We start from the raw sequence: 17,583 nt of genomic DNA, 5'->3' as shown, positions 1-17,583 counted from the left end.
GTGGCTGAGGCGGGAGGATCTCGAGTTCACAGCCAGCCTCAGCAAAAGTGAGGCGCTAAGCAACTCAGTGAGACCCTGTCTCTAAATAAAATGCAAAATAGGGCTGGGGATGGGGCTCAGTGGTCGAGTGGCCCCTGAGTTCCATCCCTGGTACCCCCAAAATAAAATAAAATAAAATAAAAGACAGAGCAGAGCCTCAGATTCACCTTGCTAGAAGTCTCTCAAGGTAAAACCGATTCTGCTGGCCCATAGGCCATACTTGGAAATTAAAAGCAGAAAACTCTTGTGGTTATAGACACTGCATTCCAAGAGCTCTTCCAGGGCCTGATCCGGGGTCTTGATCGGCTGGCCCTAATTCAACCTTCAATCGCTTTCTTCAGGTTGGTTAGGAACTCACTGAGACCTTGTGTCTTATCTGAAAATTGATTCTCTGGAAACCTCATCTTTTTTAGATAAGAGGCAGGAACACGGAAGTGGGCGAAACAGAGATCTGAGAAGGAAAAGCAGACTTAACGAATTTTCTGTAACTAAGAACGTGTGCCCTTGACTGATATTGAGCTTTATTTTTTTGGCCACTTTTCTAAAAAGACCTGCCATTGGTTTGTTTTGTCCATACAGCATGAAAAGCAGGCAGATTAGTGGTGCCACTCCCGGGGCTGAGGCCGGAGGCAGGAATCTCACTGGAGCCCAGGCGTTCAGGGCCAGCCTGGGCCACATAGTGAGGCCCCGCTTAATAATAATAATAAAAACGTTGTTGATCGTAAGGAGAGACCAGGCCACTGCTAGCTGGCGGAAGGAAAGAGATGGAATATTATCAGAAGCTGACCCCAGAATTAAAAAGTCAGGTAATTTGGGGTATTCCCTGAGCCACTGTTCGGATCTGGAATGTCCCTCAAAGACCCAAGTATGAAAGACTTGTTCCTCAGGGTGCTGCTATTAGGTGACGGGGAAACTTTCACAGGTGGGGCCTCCTGGAGGTCTTCAGGTCACTGGGGTCATGACCCTGAAGACCATAGTGGCACTCTTCCTCTTTTTCTTTTTCACTTCCAGCTAAAGAGGTGAAGGGGCCACAGGCTATCACCAAGATGGGCTGCAGCCCCTACCTCCACCAGCAGAGGCATAAAACCAGTAAGACCACCCAAACAAACCTTTTATCTTCACAAGTCGATTATCTCAGGTATTTGCTATAGTAACGGAAAGCTGACTAGGACAACCTGTAAAGGCAAAATACTCTAGTTGTTTGTTCTCATCACGAAGAGATATTGTGTATTGACGTATACATTTTAGACTTATTAACACAGACCATTAATAAGCTTTTTAAAATGTTGGGGCTTATAAGGGTACATGGAAAATTCACTTATGTTAACACTCAGAGGATACTAGGTAAATATGGCTGTAACATTATCCCCAATATATCTGTATCTATTCATCTATCTATCATCCATTTATTTGTGTTTATATGTATATGTACATATATAGTATCAATTTCTTGAAATTAAAATATTTATGATCACTGACTCAATTACTTTAAAAATAACATATCTTATGATTATAAAATGAGACATGTTCTTAGAGAACAGTTAGACAATATAAAAAGGTAACAAAACATTTTGACCTAAGTTACTCTCGATCAGATAGTTGGCCTATAATATTTTGATGTATGCCCTTCTAATTTTCTCTCTCTCTTTAAGTTGCTTTTTTTCCTGACATCAAGTGTTTTTTTGAAACACAATTTTTCATCTACACAGTGTTCCACAAGAATTTGACTCACGCCAACCATTCTCCTTTCTGGACATTCTCCCAGGGAGACATTTCCACTTCTGCCTGACTTGGCTAAGACGCTATGCACTTCCTGATACACCAAACTCTGTGGGCATCTCTGATCACTCGGATTCCCACAAGTGAAATCACGGGGTCAAAGAACATGGGCGCATCCGGGCTCTTGATGAGCACAGCCCTGCAGAAACATGGACCCGTCTAAGCTGCCTCTAGCAGTGTGCTTGCTTCTGAGCCCAGGGTTGAGCCTTCACCGACTCTCAACTCAGGAAGTGTGCTAACAGTTGACCTTGGGCCACTGTCACCATCCTTCTGAGATGTTAAGATAGGTTTAAACCAGAGGAAGTCATTGTGCTTGAGCCCTTCTGTAGAAAGGGCTTCTGCAGCCTGGTGTGGTACCTAACGTGGCAGAACCCTCTGGAAGCAAATGGCTGAGTCTAGCAGCCCAGCCCCGGCAACAGGCAGGCAGGAGGGCTGACTCACATGAGCCAATCACCCCGTCCTAACCTGGGAGCTGCCTCTGGATCTGGGTTTCATCCTCTGGCCGTCATTGGTCTGGCCTACGACCTTGGAGTTCTTTGAACTTGTTCTGCTTCAGAGGGCTGCTCGCTTTAGATCTGTGAATTAAAAGGCCCATCAGGATCTTCAAATAATTTTTTTTTGACTTTTGGAGAAGACGGCAGTGCATACCCAGGGGATAATTTCCCCTTCTTCCCACCAATTTGGATCCGTCACTTCTGCTGGATCAAATTTAAAGTGTGCTGAATCCAAAATCATGTGAGTTACAGATACTGACCAGGACCGTCCTGGGGAGAGTGACCAGGCTTCAGCGAGAGCTGCTCTCCAGTCTTTCCCTTCCCATTTTCTTCTCTACTATTGGGCACTTAAAAAATATTTTTTTTTCATGTTTTCATTCTTCGTATTAGAAATTTACAACAAATGACAGAAGAGTAGAAGTGGGGGGGGGGGAACTGAGCCTCCATTTTCTACCCCCAACACCAATTGCTGTTGACATGTTGGCCTCTCTGCCTACATCCCCTTCCTAAATGCAAATTTGGAAAAATTACACAGACACTGTAAGAATAGTTTTATTACTTTAATTTAGAACTAGAAATTACAGATAAGATAGAAGATATTTTATTCTTTATTCCGACTAGCAATTCCCCTAAGAGCCTTTTAGTTTGAATTCTATAACCATCTTTTCAAGCCTTGAACATAATTTTACGTGTATGCGCATATCCACTGAAAATACCTAAAATCACTATTTTGCATTTTACCAAATTTGCATGAACGGTAACACTGCTTTATCATTTCTGTATTTTTCTGCCTCTCCACTCTGTGCTTCCAAGATTCCTTCAGGTAGATATCTGTGAGTTAACTCATTCTGCTGGGCATGCACATTTGGCTTTTTCGTTTCCTTACTAATGGGATGTAGTAGGCCCCATTTCCCCACTGTATTGCTGATATCATCGCAGTAAACCTGGGGTGCGTGAGAAACATTTTTCTCTCATTAAATTCCTAGAAATGAAATGGCTAGATGAGCCTTTTCAATTTCAATAACCATGGATTGCAATTCAGAGTGGTTCTAAGAAATACTTACAACCCCAGTAGGTGCATATGAGAACATTGGTTCCACCTCACCACGGTGACATTGTGCCATTCTCGTGGGGGAAACATCGGTATCTTTGTTTCCTTGTTTTATTTCCAACTAATAGGAAGGTTTGTTAGCACAAGAGGACCAGGCCAGACGCAAACTTTTTGGATCAGCACAGCTTTTATTTAGCAAATGGAGTCACAACTCTGATGGACCCACTTTCCTCGTGGAAAATGAGCCACTGGCCAAAGGGGGAGTTTATGCTTATACAGGTTACACTGAGGGGTGACTTTTTTAATGAGCATGTCAGTTTGGGCTCTCAGGAATTTGAGATCTGTTCCTACTGGGAGAGATGGGGGTCTGGGGTCAGTGGTCAGCATCTGAAAAGGATTTGTTTGGGGAAGAATCAATGCTTTGGCCTCTTCCCAGAGACTCATTCCAGGCTTGGTGGACATCTCCTCCCGGGGGGCCTGTCTTGTCATTGCCAAACAAGGTAATGGGAAAGGATCATGTATCGCTTTCTCCCTCATCCACACAGCTCCCCAGGCCACACTACCTGGGGGTTTGTCACTTTCCATATCCAATAAGGTTTAACAACCTTTCATATAAATATATTATTAGCCATTAGAATTTCCTCTTCTGTAAGAGATTCTTTTGATACACTCGTCGACTCAATTTTTGCCTGAGTTTGTGATGTCAGTGGACCTGCCATTTCCCTTAACTTTGCTGTTGCTTGATCTTTGCAGCATCAAGACTAGACTAGCCTCATAGAACGTACAGGAAAGATTCTCCTCACGACTCCAGGGCAGTGTGCACAGTGCAATCTCTGTGTTCGTGGATCACTGCTGTAAAACTTGACCGGGGCATTTTAGGAGTTGGAGCAGATTCTGGAAGATCATTTCAATTTCGTCAAAGATTATTAAGTCTGCTTTTCTTCAAGTTTTGAAGTTGGTCTTTTGGTCAAAAAATGACGTTAGGGCTGGGGTTGTGGCTCAGCGGTAGAGCGCTCGCCTTGCACGTGCGAGACCCTGGGTTTGATCCTCAGCACCACATAAAAAAATAAACAAGTGAAATAAAGGTGTTGTGTCCAACTACCAACTAAAACATAATTTTAAAAAATTACCTCTTTAGTCTAATTTGTCAACTATGTTAGCATAAAGTTGCTCATAGTATGTGCTCACATTTTCTAAAATTCTTACTTTATCTGGAATGTTCTCTTCATCCTCTATAATATTGTTTATTTGTGTTATTTTCTTGATCAGTCTTATAAGAGGTTTTTCGTAGGCTTATTAGTCTCTAATAGAATACCAGCTTTTGGTTTCTAACATCAACTTCAGTTTTTTTTAAAAACTTATTTTTGCTTAGTTGTTATTACATCCTTCCTTCTGCTTTCCTTGGGTTTATTTAGTTGTTATTTTTCTGACCCTTTTACATTTTTTTCTGTAATAAGTACACTTAAGGCTCTAAATTCCCCTTTCATTATTGTTTTAGTTGAATCTTACAATTTTGGTGTGTTATGTCAGACTTTCATTGTTCTTCATTTCTGAATATTTTGAAATTTCCATAATTGGTTTTCTTTTTAATCTGTCTGTATTTCTCAGTTTCCAGAGTATTCTTTTTCTTTTTAAAATGGATGAGGAGATCTTCCAACTTTCAGCAAAGTAGAAAAATTAATATACTGAACCCTCGTGTGCACACCCCTGTACTTATTACCTAGCTTAAGAAGGAAAACTCAAATGTATGCTGACAGTTTTTAGCCTTATTTTTCACGAGTTATAGATGTGCATAGAAAAATAAATCATCCTGACTTCCTGGCCCCTTCTTGAGAAGAAACTGCAGTTACTAATTTAAGGTGTGTTTTCTGTGTGGTGTGGGTTTCTCTTTGGATCTCTTCTTGTTGTTGATTTTTAACTTGGCTGTGTTGTGGTTCATGAGTGTGGTCGACGGATTCTTTGGAATTTAACAAAGCTTCTCCTGTGGCCCAACATGCAGTCAATTTCTGTGCACGTTCCAAGAATGTTTGAAACTAGATACACCAAGTTCTTGCTCTAAAATGCGAATCCAATTTCATTATTTCTTCTCTGATAGGATAGTTTCTATGGTCCCAGGAGAAGGAACAACCCTCTTGGCGTATTATATGACCCTGACCTTCCTCTCAAGCCGGAGCCTTGGCCACTTCCCCAACGTACAGCAAATTTATGTGCACGTGGCTCTGATGTTAGGGCCAGCTTTCAGAAGAACATTTAAACTATCAAGAGTTGTCTAGAAGCCAGGTGTGGTGGCGCATGACTGCCACCAGCAGCTCGGGAGGCTGAGCCAGGAGGATTGCAAGTTTGAGGCCAGCTTCAGCAATTTAGTGAGGCTCTGAGCAACTTAGTGAGACCCTGTCTCAAAATAAAAGATGAAAAAGGGCCGGGGATGTGGCTCAGTGGTTAAGTGCCCCGGGGTTCAATCCCTGCTACAAACAAACGAACAAAAAAAGAGTTGTCCAGGAGCAGGCCTGGCATGTCAAAGCTCCTGTACATACTCACTGAGCCCACAAGAGTCACCGGGAAGCAGGACGGTCACCCTGCTGGAGCCACCTGCATTAGGAACTCCAATCCCTTCCCACCACCTCTTCCCACTGAGCTGGAGCCACCTTTTGGAGACCTCTGGCTGCACTGTCCCTTCTGGCTGTTTCTGCCTTTCTGTGCCCTGGGGGATCACTTCAAAAAGACATCCTCTAGCTGCTTTGCCTTCTGGAGTCAGCTGACACCCCAACCGCAGTCAGCTGATGAATTCAGATGAGTTCTGCTGTGGACCCTTGGGATGGGGCCCCGAGCTGAGGGGGGCAGATAGCATCTCTGATGGCTGCAACCTTAGCTGCAGCCTCCCTTCTGCAGCTCTCTGGGCATCTGTCCCGAACCTTCCGCTCCCTCCCCTCCAGCCCAGCGCAGCCCTTTATTCAGCAGAGTATGACTGGCTCCTCTGTGGAGAAAACACAAGACACTGGGGGTGAGCCTTTATTTAATCCTTTTTACCTACCTTCCTCTTTTCTCAGAGGTGTGTGTCTCTCTCTTTTTTGGTACCAGGGATTGAACCCAGGGTCGCTTAACCACTGAGCGCCATCCTCAGCCCTTTTTATATTTTATTTAGAGACAGGGCCTCGCTGAGTTGCTGAGGCTGGCTTTGAACTCACGATCCTCCTGCCTCAGCCTCCTGAGCCACTGGGATTACAGGAGTGCACCAATGCACCCAGCTTAGAGGTGTCCCTCTTGCTCTTTAGGACAGGAGTAATCCTGTGTCCATACACCCTTCAACCTGTCCTCTCATCACTTTTTATTGAATCCATTATCCCCTCTTTAGAAAGATAAGACTCTTATCTTCCTAAACCCTAAGAGTGGCCAGCACCCTCCCCCAGTTCCACTCTTCATTCCTCTTGGAGTCCAACCTAGCTCCCTCCCCTCTCTATTAAGGCTGCTCTTCTTGACCATCCAGGTCAGTGACACTTTTTTCTAGAACTCTCCAGAGCATGGACAATCCTGACCACACCCTACTTCTCCAAGGTCTCTCCTACCTGGGTGTCTCTGAAACCAGAACTGATTCTCTAGCTTCTCTCTTTACCTTTCTCTGGCCCTTGGATCCCAAAATATGCTGTTCCCAGCTTTCCCTAGTCTTGACCTCAACTATCCTCTCTCTACACACCAAGAAAGCACAGGCTTTGTAATAAAGAAGGCAGCTTCTCCCACGCTCTAAACGAAGGCGGCCAAGGGAGGACGGTGGCCCATTGTTACCAGATTTCCCTTTGAGAGCAGTCAGATCTCTCCAGGTTTAAACACCTCAACTTTAAATACTGATACTTGAAATTCTTACAAAACTGGGAGGGCAAACAAAACACACATGTTCCTCCTTAGCCCCAGAAGGCAACTGGTAAAGTGCTCTCTTAGTAAAGGTAGTTCACACTTATTCAGGGGTCACCATGCTCCGGACACCTAAGTGGTTTGTAGTTAATCTTCAGAACAACCTGATCAACAGGCCGCTGTGGTCATCCCTGCTTTACAGATGAACAAACAGGCCGGGGCTTGAGTGCTTTCTCCGGAGTTCAGAGATTCTGACTTCAAAGACCAGGATTCCATCTGGACCATCCAGCTCAGAGTTCCACCTTTTAATCCACTTGTCCCCACTCAGCAGATGAGGAAGGGAGGCTCAGAGAGGCGAGGGGGTTGTTGTCCCCATCAGTGGGGTGGTAAGTGCCAAGTAACAATTGCTGAGCTATCCTCAGTGAGACAGATCCTGCACTTAGTACTATTGTACAGTCATCTGGGTCCCCCGCTAGGCTGCGTTCTGGCTCTCAGACCAGGGTCTGGAATACATTTGTAAAAATGAATACCTTGGTAATTCAAAGCAGCTCCTTCACGTCCCTTTACAACCTTGTTTACTTATTGCAACAGCCCCCAGGTAAGATGCTAGCTGACGTTTTACCAGCACTTGCTGACAACACTTTCCAAGTGTGCGCTAACCACGGGCCACGCAGTAACTCTTAAATCTCAGGGGCATCATCAATGGGGACTGTTATTCCATTCAACAGAAGAAGACCCTGAGGTTCAGAGTGGCTCAGTGACTTGGCAACCAGCAAGTGGCAGCGCTGGGATTCTAGCGCAGGCTGCACGACCACAGGGCCCTCAGGGTTTGCGACGAGGCCAGGGGGTCCCCAGAAGAGGAAACGGAGGTCTGTTCAGCTGCGGAATCGCGGCTTTGAGGGGAAGCACAGGCAGCGAGCCTGCTTTTCCCGGCTCTCGGTCGGGGATGCCTCTGTGGTGCCGCAGGGCGATAAGCGGAAGCCTTTTCCCGTAAGTACCGGGAGCCGAGCGGGAAACCGCGTAACTCCGGACCCAACCCACGGCTCTGCGAAGCCAGGCCAGCGGCGCGGGCGGGGTAACCGGAAATGCGTCATCCAACGGGCGGGGCACGTTTGCCGGGGTCCACCAATGGGAGCGCGGCGTTCGCGTTAGCCCCGCCTCGTAGGCGTGCCCGAGCCCGCCTTCCGGCCAGAGCCGCCGGCGTAGTTGGGCTGCCTGGGGTGCTGTGGCGGGTAATTCGGGGCGCGCGGGCGGGTGGCCCGCGGGGAAGGAAGAGGGGAGGACGGAAGGTGGGGCTGGGCGGGTCCGGCGGCGGGGTCGGCCCCGGTGTGCCGTGACGGAGCGCGCGGCTGGGGACGGGAGGGGCGGGGGCTTCTGTGCTGCTGAGGAAGCAGCCCGAGCGGGGCCGCAGACGCGGGGAGGCCCGACTGGCCCCGATGACAGGTCGGTCCACGCCGGCCCCACCTGTGGCGCACCCGGCCGGGCCGGCCCATCCCCGCCCCGGGCCCCGCTCCTGCGTGCAGAGCTGCTGCCGGGCCGCGAGTGCGCAGCCCCGGCTAGGAAGCCCCGCGGCTGGGCGTGTTCCGAATCCAGAGCTCCCCGGGGGCGGCCGAGGACCGCGGTGCACGTGCGTTTCCCCGTCGTGTCCCACCCCGCCGGCCGCAGCCGCGTCTCCGCGCCCCACACCGCAGTCGTTACCGTGGCCAAGGACCTTGTGTGTTCACGTGGTGGGGACAGAACCCTCCAGAGCCCCTCTCAGGTCCCCTCAGGTTTTCACACAGAAGAAAGTGCTGTTCTCAGGCTCCCTGAGGTCAGACACTTGCAGATAAGGGACCTAGGACACGGTTTTATTGTTCACGCATTCACCCTTAACGTTCACCTGGACTTGCAAACCTCCAGCTCCCTCCCTGTCACCTGGGCCTCAGTCTCCTTATCTGTGAAATGGGGTCAATCATGCTTTCCTAAGGTTCCAGTGAGGAGTGAAGGAGGCTAGTCAAGCACAGCGCTTTGTCCAGCACGCTTTGTGGCACACAAGCATTTTGATTTTTAAATTGTTTGGCTCAGTAGTACATGTCTACAGTTAGTCCCCCTGTCACAGTCTTTTAATCCCCCTGTCACAGTCTTTCATAGAGGCACCTGACATGTGTGAACAAGCATGTCTGTCTGTGTCTCTCCCACTCCCACTTTGCCACCCCTTTCCCCCAGATGATAACATTTGAGCCCCGTCTCTACTTCATTCTTCTCACGAACGTTTGTGTTGGCTGTTAACATAGTCACATGTTTTTCTTTCTTATTCTATGTAACCATCTATAAAAGCACGTGGGAATGTCAGCTTGAAGAACAAAAATGAAATGAACACCCATATACCAGATAAGGAAATATGGTATCACATCCTCCTAAACCCTGTTAAGTCCTTTTCTCCCCATCCCCAAAGAAAGCCACCACCCTAACTATTTTGTTACTCATTCTCTTGTTTTTCTCTAATGAGTGCAGTATGTGGCTTTGCTGGTTTGGGGGTTTTATATAAATGGGATCCCAATACACAGATTGATGTGAGTAGTTCTCCTTCATTCGCCTGTATTGCTGTTTTGAATATCTTGATATAATGATTTTATGTAGCCATTCTTCAGTGGGCAGCATTCATACTGCTGTCAGGCTTTTGTTGTTACATAGTTCTTCTAGAAACATATTTCCTGGGGCACAGGTGAAAGTTTCTTTAAGGTGTATACCTAATAGCAGATTCCTGGGGATATATCAGATTGTTATTTGAAGTGGTTATAAGAATTTGTACTCAGCCAGTAGTGGATGAAAGTTTGACCCTCAACCATTCTTTAAAATTTTTACCCAGTTGTTGGTGGGTGAGACATTACTCGGCTCTGACTTTAGTGCTCATTGGTGCCATAGCCTTGAGATGGAGCATCTCTTAATGTGCTTACTTATCACTTATGCATCCTCTTTCTGTGAATTTTTTGTTGCTCATTTTTCTCTTTTGATTTTCTTTCCCATTCTGATTTGTGGGAGTCTTTTATATATGCTGAGTATAAGTCTTTGTGGATTGCATGTATTTTATATATCTTCTAGTTTGTGACCGTCCCCTTCCCTTTTCTTCCTCTCTCTCCTACCCTTTGGTATTTTGGTGAACAGAGGTTCTTAATTTTAACAAAATAAAAAAATTTAATTTGTTTTTAGATATACATGACAGTAAGGGTGTATGTTGACATATTATACACACACGGGGTGCGACCCATTACAGTTTTGATCCCATTCTCGTGGGTGTGTAGGATGTGGAGTTTCACTGGTCGTGTATTCATATGTGAGCAGAGGAAAGTAATGTCCCATTCATTCCATTCCACGGCTTTCTTCTTCCCATCCCCCATCCCTTCCCTTCATTCCTCTGTCTAATCCAGTGAACTTCTATACTGCCCCTCCCTACCCTCCCTTGCTATGGGTTAGTATCCTCATATTAGAGGGAATATTCAAATTTATCAGCATATTTGTTTCTGGTTTGTACCTTTTCAAAGAAAATTGTCAAGAAATTCTTTCCTATTCTTGGGGCTGGGATTGTGGCTCATTGTTAGAGTGCCCTCCTATCATGCAGGGACACTGGGTTCGATCCTCAGCACCACATAATTGTAAAATAAAGATATGTGTCCACCTAAAACTAAAAAATAAATATTAAAAAAAAGAAATTCTTTCCTACTCTTGAGACATAAAAGATATTCTCCTATATTGTCAGCTAAAAAGTTTTATAGCTTTTCCTTAATTTTTAATTTTCCAGAGTCAATTTTTATATATTGTATGAGATCATATTTAATTATTTTTAAACATGGATGACCAGTTGTCCTGACATCCCATACCATTGCCATCTCTATTCATTACTCCGGTCTTGATATCTTGATATCCATACAGTAAGTATTGTATTGATACAGTAAGTCTTGATATCCAGTAGGACAGGTCCTCCCACCTTCTTCCCCAAGAATGTCTGCTGTTTTGCCTCCAGGTGTTCCATGTACATTTTAGAATCATCTTGTCAAATCATATACACAGAGCCTACTGGGATTCTGATTGGAACTTCATTGATTGAATTGCAGTGGATTAGTTTGGATTTTTAAATGTTTTCAACATTTTATGTTTGCTGTAGGTTTTTTGTAGATGTCATTCAGTATATAAAAGAAGTTTCCCTCTATTCCAAATTTGTTGTTTTTAGTATGAATAAATGTTGAAATTTGTCAATTATTTCTGCATCTATTAAGATAATTGTATGCTTTTCCCCTTATAATGTGGTGACTCACAGTGATTGATTTTCAAATGATAATCATTGCTGGAATAAACCCAAATAAATAATAATGTTTCATTTTCATGTTGCTGGAGTTAGGTTTAACATTTTGCTTAGGACTATTGAAGCTGTGATCCTGAAAGATATTGGCTATTTATGTTTTCAAATTATTTTCATCACTTTTGAATGAGTTTCCTATGACTTTGTACTTATTTAAAATTTCAGATTGTTATAAATTGTTTTTCTTTTAAAATCTTTGTGTCATCTGCAATTAGTTTTTCTTTTCTCATTCCAAATACTGCTTATTTATTTGTAAGTGTTCTCTTGGGAAATCTCATCAGAGTCTGTTCACTATGTTGGTTTTTTAAAGAATATTTTTGGTTTTGTTCTTAAGTATAGGCTTATTTTTTTATTTTATTAATTTTTGCTGTGCATTATTTTCCTTTAACACTTATTGTTCTTTTTATAGCTTATTTAGATGGATTCCTAACTCATTAATTTTTTAGCCCCCCTTTTATTAGTGCATTACACATGTGTTCATAGTGACATATTTGTAAATAATTATACACAATAGAGGTGTTCATAGTGACATTTGTGTATACAAGTAACATAATTTGCTTTATTTCATTTCCTCCTTTTAAAAAGAACACAAATACTTAATGCTGTTTATTTTCTATTTGATTTGTTTCCCATCACTTTTTATTGTGTAATGTTTTGTGATTGTTCAGTTCAAAATATTTCCTGATCCCTACTAATAATTCCTCTTTGATAATGGATTGTTTAGAATGTGTTTCTTAAATTCTAAACAAATGAGGGTCGTTGTGGTTTCCAGCTTCCTTCCTTCAGGGTCAGAGCCGCAGTCAGTAGGAGGCCCATTGAAATTTGCCAATTTGTTGGGCAGTTGGCATGATTACTTTGGGTGTGCTGATGCGTGTATTCTAGCTGTCGGGGACAGTGTTTATGCTCGCCTGTCAGCTAGAGCTTTACTGTGTCCTGCAGATCTCCTCTCTGTACTGGTTGTTCTGTCCACTTTAATCCAAGGCTGTGTTGACATCTCCCACTGTGCACTTCTGAGTTTAGCTTTGTAGTTGGACAATTTTATCTAGAGTGTTTTTGATTCTCTGTTATTAACTGCCTAAACGTTTTAGATTGTTATATCTTCTTGATGAAACTTTTTATCACTTTGTGATGACCTTCTTTATCGCTAGTAATCTTTTTTTTACCTTTAAATTGATTTTTTCTCATCTTAAAAATCACACCAACTCTGTCAGTTTGCAGAGTATATCTTTCTCGACTGTTTTGCCTTTGGTTTTTCAGCATTCTTACATTTTGCAAGTAGCTTGTAATATATAGCTAGATTTTGTTTATTATTAACTTTAAAAGTTTTAAAATTGGTCTGATGGTCCTTTTCTTTAAATCAGAATATGTAGTCGATTTTTGTTCATTGTGATTACTAATCTAATTGGATTTATTTCGTCTATTTTTTATGGTTATTATGTATGCCTGTTCTCTGTTCTTTACTCCTTTGTTGTATTCCTTAGGATTAATTGTATTTTTCTCCTATTATTTTCCTAATTTTGAAAATGTATGCTACTTCTGGTTTTTAAAATAGTTATGCTAGAAATTGTAAAATGCAAGTGTACAATTCATAAGTGTTTTGATTCTTCTCACAATCATCATAAGGATGTTAGAACAGAAATTCTAGTGGCCAGTTACCTCCCAATTTATATGATATTATTTTCATTTATCTTAATTTAAAAAGATCTCAAATCCTCTTTTTACTGTTTTACACACTTAACAAATCAGCTAGAACGTGGTCATATATTTACCACTTTCACTCTGTCCTGCATTTTCAGCTGGTATCCCTTTCTTCCTGAAATTTGTACTTTGGCATTTCCCGTAGGGAGGGTCTCACTTACTCTTCCTTTTTATTTATTTATTTTTGTTATTTGGAGATGTTTTTATTTCACCCTCAGTCTTTAGCTGGGTATCAAATGGTCTGTTGAAGGACACACCCTCCCAGCACAGTGAAGATGTAACACACTCCATTTTTACTGTTGTGAAGTCAGTTGTCAAGTCTCCTTGTTGCTCTTTTGAAAGTAACCTTGCCTACTCTTTGGTTGTTTTTAATCTTTGTTCTTCTGTACTTTTACTAGGATGTGCCTCGCTAGATATTTTAGAATTCACCCTGTTTGGATTTGATGGTGATGTCATGGTTGTGATCATGATTCCTATCCTTTGTCCCCTCTGTCAAACTTCATTGATACCCTCGTCCCCGCTTGCTGGATGTGTTGGGTAGGTTGCTTACTGGACTCTGTGTCTTCCCCGCTAGTCCACCTCCACAGTGTGGCTCAGTCGTCTTCCTCCTTGAAGACCCTTAGTCTGGAAGGCCTCAGTTCCGCAGTTTCCAGGATAAAAGCCCAAGTCCCCTGGCCTGGCACATCGAATCCCCGTGTGCCCTGCAAGCCAGAAGGTGCTGAACTCATGAAATCAGAACAGGTGGACGAAGGCTCCTGACCCTCTTGGTGGGTGATGCACCTGAGGACTGCTGGGTTCTGAGGCTGGGGGAAAGGAGGACAGGAGTCTGAGTTGAGGTCAGTGGTCTCTAGGGCTGCGTGGCTGGGACCTTCCAGGTCAGATGATTGACAGAGAGACTCAGCGGGGAGAGGGGCTGAGGTGCTGTGAGGAAAGGATGGTCCAGTTCATTTGAGGTGGAGATGCTGGTGAGGTATTCTGGAAGCCATCTGGCAGGCAGGCAGGCAGGCAGAATCGCTGGACCTGGGCTGGAGGTCCAGCTGATGATGCAGCATTTTTGTGTATCTGTCACGTGCCAGATTCTTGGCAAGCCTTTGCTGGTCACCTCCCTCTTGAACCTCATCTTATGCCTTGAAAGTACTTAACTCTACTCCCTGCTTTATAGCTGAGTAGACTTAGCCTTAGGGACACTGGGCACTTAGCTGAAAATGTCTCTGTGCTGTCGATTCCCTGAAGTCACAGCGGATCTCTTGTCCTGAGTCATGGTCTCACCCAAGGTGACTGTTAGCACCTTAGAATTTTGAGTTCCACTGCAGTTGCACCCTCCAGGACTGGGCCCTGGAATCTGCATTTGAATACACAACCCAGGTCCCAGGGCTGCCTGTCTGGTTCCAAGTCCTTGCTCTTGGTCCCTGCACTGTGCTGCCTCTTTGTGGTGGGAGCAGGTGTTTGGATCCGGCCTTGTGTCATTTGTTCTCTGTGGTTTGTGAAAAGCCCATTTTATTGGCGAGCAGGGATGTTAAGAATAGCCCACAGCCCGACCATGACAGGTGATTTATTGGAGGTTTGTGGAGAGGAAAAGGAAGCTAACTTTTATTAAGTGTTTACTAGCAGTTTTCTAAGCAATGAATGTTATTATAATTTTATAGGAAGAAAACAAGGCCTCTGCTAAGTTTCTCCAAGGCCATAAATCTGGTTAGTGGCTGAGCCAAGGGTCAGATTCAGAATTATCTAATAGTAAAAATGGCTCGCAGTGATTTAGTGCGTACTGTGTTCCCAGACTGTTACATGTATGAACTCATTGAGTCTTTGTAGCAGTTCTTTGGCGGCTATTTCTGTCATGATTCCCACTTTGTAGATTGGAACAGAAGCCCGGGGAGACTCTAAATGGCCTAACTGAACACACCTAATAAGTGGCGGAGCCGGCTGTGAACCCAGGCCTCTGGCTCCAGAATCCCTGCCCGCTCCCCACCTTAGGACCCAGCCCCTGCCCCTTGTGTAGTAGTTGGCATGCAAAACTTGATTTTTAAAACCATAGTGAAGTTATATTAACATGAATTAATACAAACCAGGACAGTGCTTGTGGTGTGCTTAGCGTGACTGGGTTTCATTTGTTTCTTTCCAGCTCCTCTACACATGCAGGGAAGTGGGAAGAGAATGGGCGTCATGACCGATGTCCATCGACGCTTCCTGCAGCTGCTCATGACTCACGGTGTGCTGGAAGAGTGGGACGTCAGGCGCTTGCAGAAGCACTGCTACAGGGTCCATGACAGTAAGTGCCGCCTCCCTGTTCCCAGCACGTCCTGGTTGTGTGTCAGTTGGGACTGATGATACTGGTATAATGCCAGGTGACGAGTTGCCAGCAAGTCTGCCGAGAGCATTCAGGTCTCTTCCATCAGCTGTCTCTCTATCTCCTCACCCACTTCTCCCCAGCCCCCCAAGTCAATCTGACATTCAGCCCAACAGAGGAGAACTTTTGGACTCTGAAGCCGTAAAGTCGTGGTTCACACCAAGCACCAGCATGTGCTCGGCCTCAGTTTCCTGGACTCTTAAATGGGGATAGTAATTCTATGCAGCTCGTAGGGTGGTTCAGAGCGCCAGGAGAGGTGATGCGTACAGAGCACCACGGGAAAGACCTCAATGCTCTCTTTAGCAAGAGGGCAGCGTAGCACAGGCAGCGGGCACAGCCTTACACCCAATAAGACCTGAAACGAGTGCCGTCCTTGCCCTGTGCCAGCTGGGAGCACACCTTCTCAGTGGGTCACTGGGGGGAGTCGGTGGGAACGTGTGGCGCCCTGGAGTCAGGGCTTGGTTCATGTTCTCAGGACCTGGAGAGAGCAGTCAACCATCAGGGTGGATCCTGAGGGATCAGTAGAATCAATATTGGCAGATCTCAGCCAGCTGTTCGGAAGGCTGAGGCAGGAGGATAACAGGTTCAAGGCCAGACTCAGCAACTTGGTGAGGGACTAAGCGCCTTAGTGAGATCCTATCTCAAAATGAACAATTAAAAACAAAGGGCTGGCGAAGTTGCAGAAGGACTGTAAAGCACCCCTGGGTTCAATCCCAGCACCAAAACAAAACAACCAAACAAATGCAAGATCTGGCTGAGTGTCAGTATGAGTAGATCTTGTTGAAAAGGAAGTCGAAGAGTTATGCTGATTGTATGCTGTCAATTTGTTACATTTTTTTGTAAAGTACAAAATAATTTTTGTTGTTTTGGAATTCATCCACAAGGGAAGTGAAGCAGAGACCAGGAGGGTGAGCGGGCGTCGGGGAGGGTGAGAAGGCGTTGGAGAGAGTGAGCAGGCGTTGGGGAGCCACTTGCTTTTGGTGAGAGGAGGGAGTGAGTGGGCAGTGGAAGTCGGAGGACTCTTCAGTCTTCATCCTGTTGTGTCTTTTATTAAAAAGAACACTTGAGGACAAGTGCCATCCTAGCACAGTCTAATGGCTGCCACTTCTGATTTGTGAGAATTAAGTGATCTTTCTTCTGCATTTTTGTCTTTTTGCATCTCTCCTTTTCAAGAGAAAAGTAGAAAAATAATAGCGGTGAGTCAAGGCAGGAGGAGTGAGAAAAGGGGGCTGGGGTGTGGGGTGCACAGCACACAGGTCCCTGCCCGTGGGAGAGGGTGCCAGGCTTCCAGAACTGAGTCGGTGCAGCATGATGGAGTCAGAAGGCGGGTCCCAGATGGCTGCTCAGTGCGGGGTCAGCAGGGGAGCGGGCCGGCGGGCACAGAGGAGCGGGCGGGCACAGAGACTGTTTCTACAAATTGTGCAGAAGGAGGAGGAGTGTAAGGAGGTGGTGGAAGGTGTGTTATCCCGAGCTCTGGTCCCGCTGAGCCCCTCTGGGGGCCTCCTGGAGCTCAGCGGTGCACAGGAACACGTGAGAGACCTGGAGGGTCCTGCAGTAAGGAGCCCTGCGTAGCTGTGCTCACTTGTGTGTACCCAGATGTCGTTGACCCACTAAAAACATGCCTTGGGACCTGAAGAGCAGTTGTGACCTGTAGGGAGGGAGTGCACGCTCCTCAAGTGCAGGTGAAGCTGTGAGAGCCCGGAGCCAGGTGGTGGGCTGTGGCTTAATTCCTGGGGCAGTGCAGACCTCTTGGGGAACTTGAGGGAGGAAGAGGCATAACCCACGCTGAGGTGAGAACTGTCCCGTGAGGATCTGTGCTGAATGCTGTGTCTGTCTGAACTGTGGCGGGGAGGGATTTTAAATGTGAGACTTCTGTACTGAAAGGGAATATGATACTTGTCAATCTGGCTTCTCCTTCTCTTTAAAAGCACAATAGGACTTTAAAGGGGCCTCTCGGTCCTCCAGAGATAGCATGAGACTGACTCTTATCTCT

At 45.2% G+C, this 17,583-nt stretch overlaps 1 protein-coding gene across 2 annotated transcripts in view; it reads left to right on the top strand.

Annotated features, from left to right (window-relative positions):
* Nucleotides 1-8,365: 8,365 nt before the first annotated feature.
* Nucleotides 8,366-17,583, top strand: part of Nsmce1 (NSE1 homolog, SMC5-SMC6 complex component) — a 28,496-nt gene continuing 19,278 nt past the window's right edge. Inside the window, exons 1-2 of one of the 2 annotated variants that reach the window (XM_015491188.2) lie at nt 8,366-8,441; nt 15,366-15,512. In XM_015491188.2, coding sequence (XP_015346674.1) covers nt 15,377-15,512 — 136 coding nt within the window. In that variant the 5' untranslated portion in view covers nt 8,366-8,441; nt 15,366-15,376. Of the gene's footprint in view, nt 8,442-8,629; nt 8,653-15,365; nt 15,513-17,583 lie in introns of those variants that run through there. The other variant, XM_048789690.1, reaches the window with a different exon arrangement.

Source organism: Marmota marmota, unplaced genomic scaffold, assembly GCF_001458135.2.
Source record: "Marmota marmota marmota unplaced genomic scaffold, marMar, whole genome shotgun sequence".
In the NCBI taxonomy this organism is placed as follows: Eukaryota; Metazoa; Chordata; class Mammalia; order Rodentia; family Sciuridae; genus Marmota; species Marmota marmota.
The sequence above is the reverse complement of the archived record's forward strand: the minus strand, read 5'-3'. Positions and strand labels throughout refer to the sequence as shown.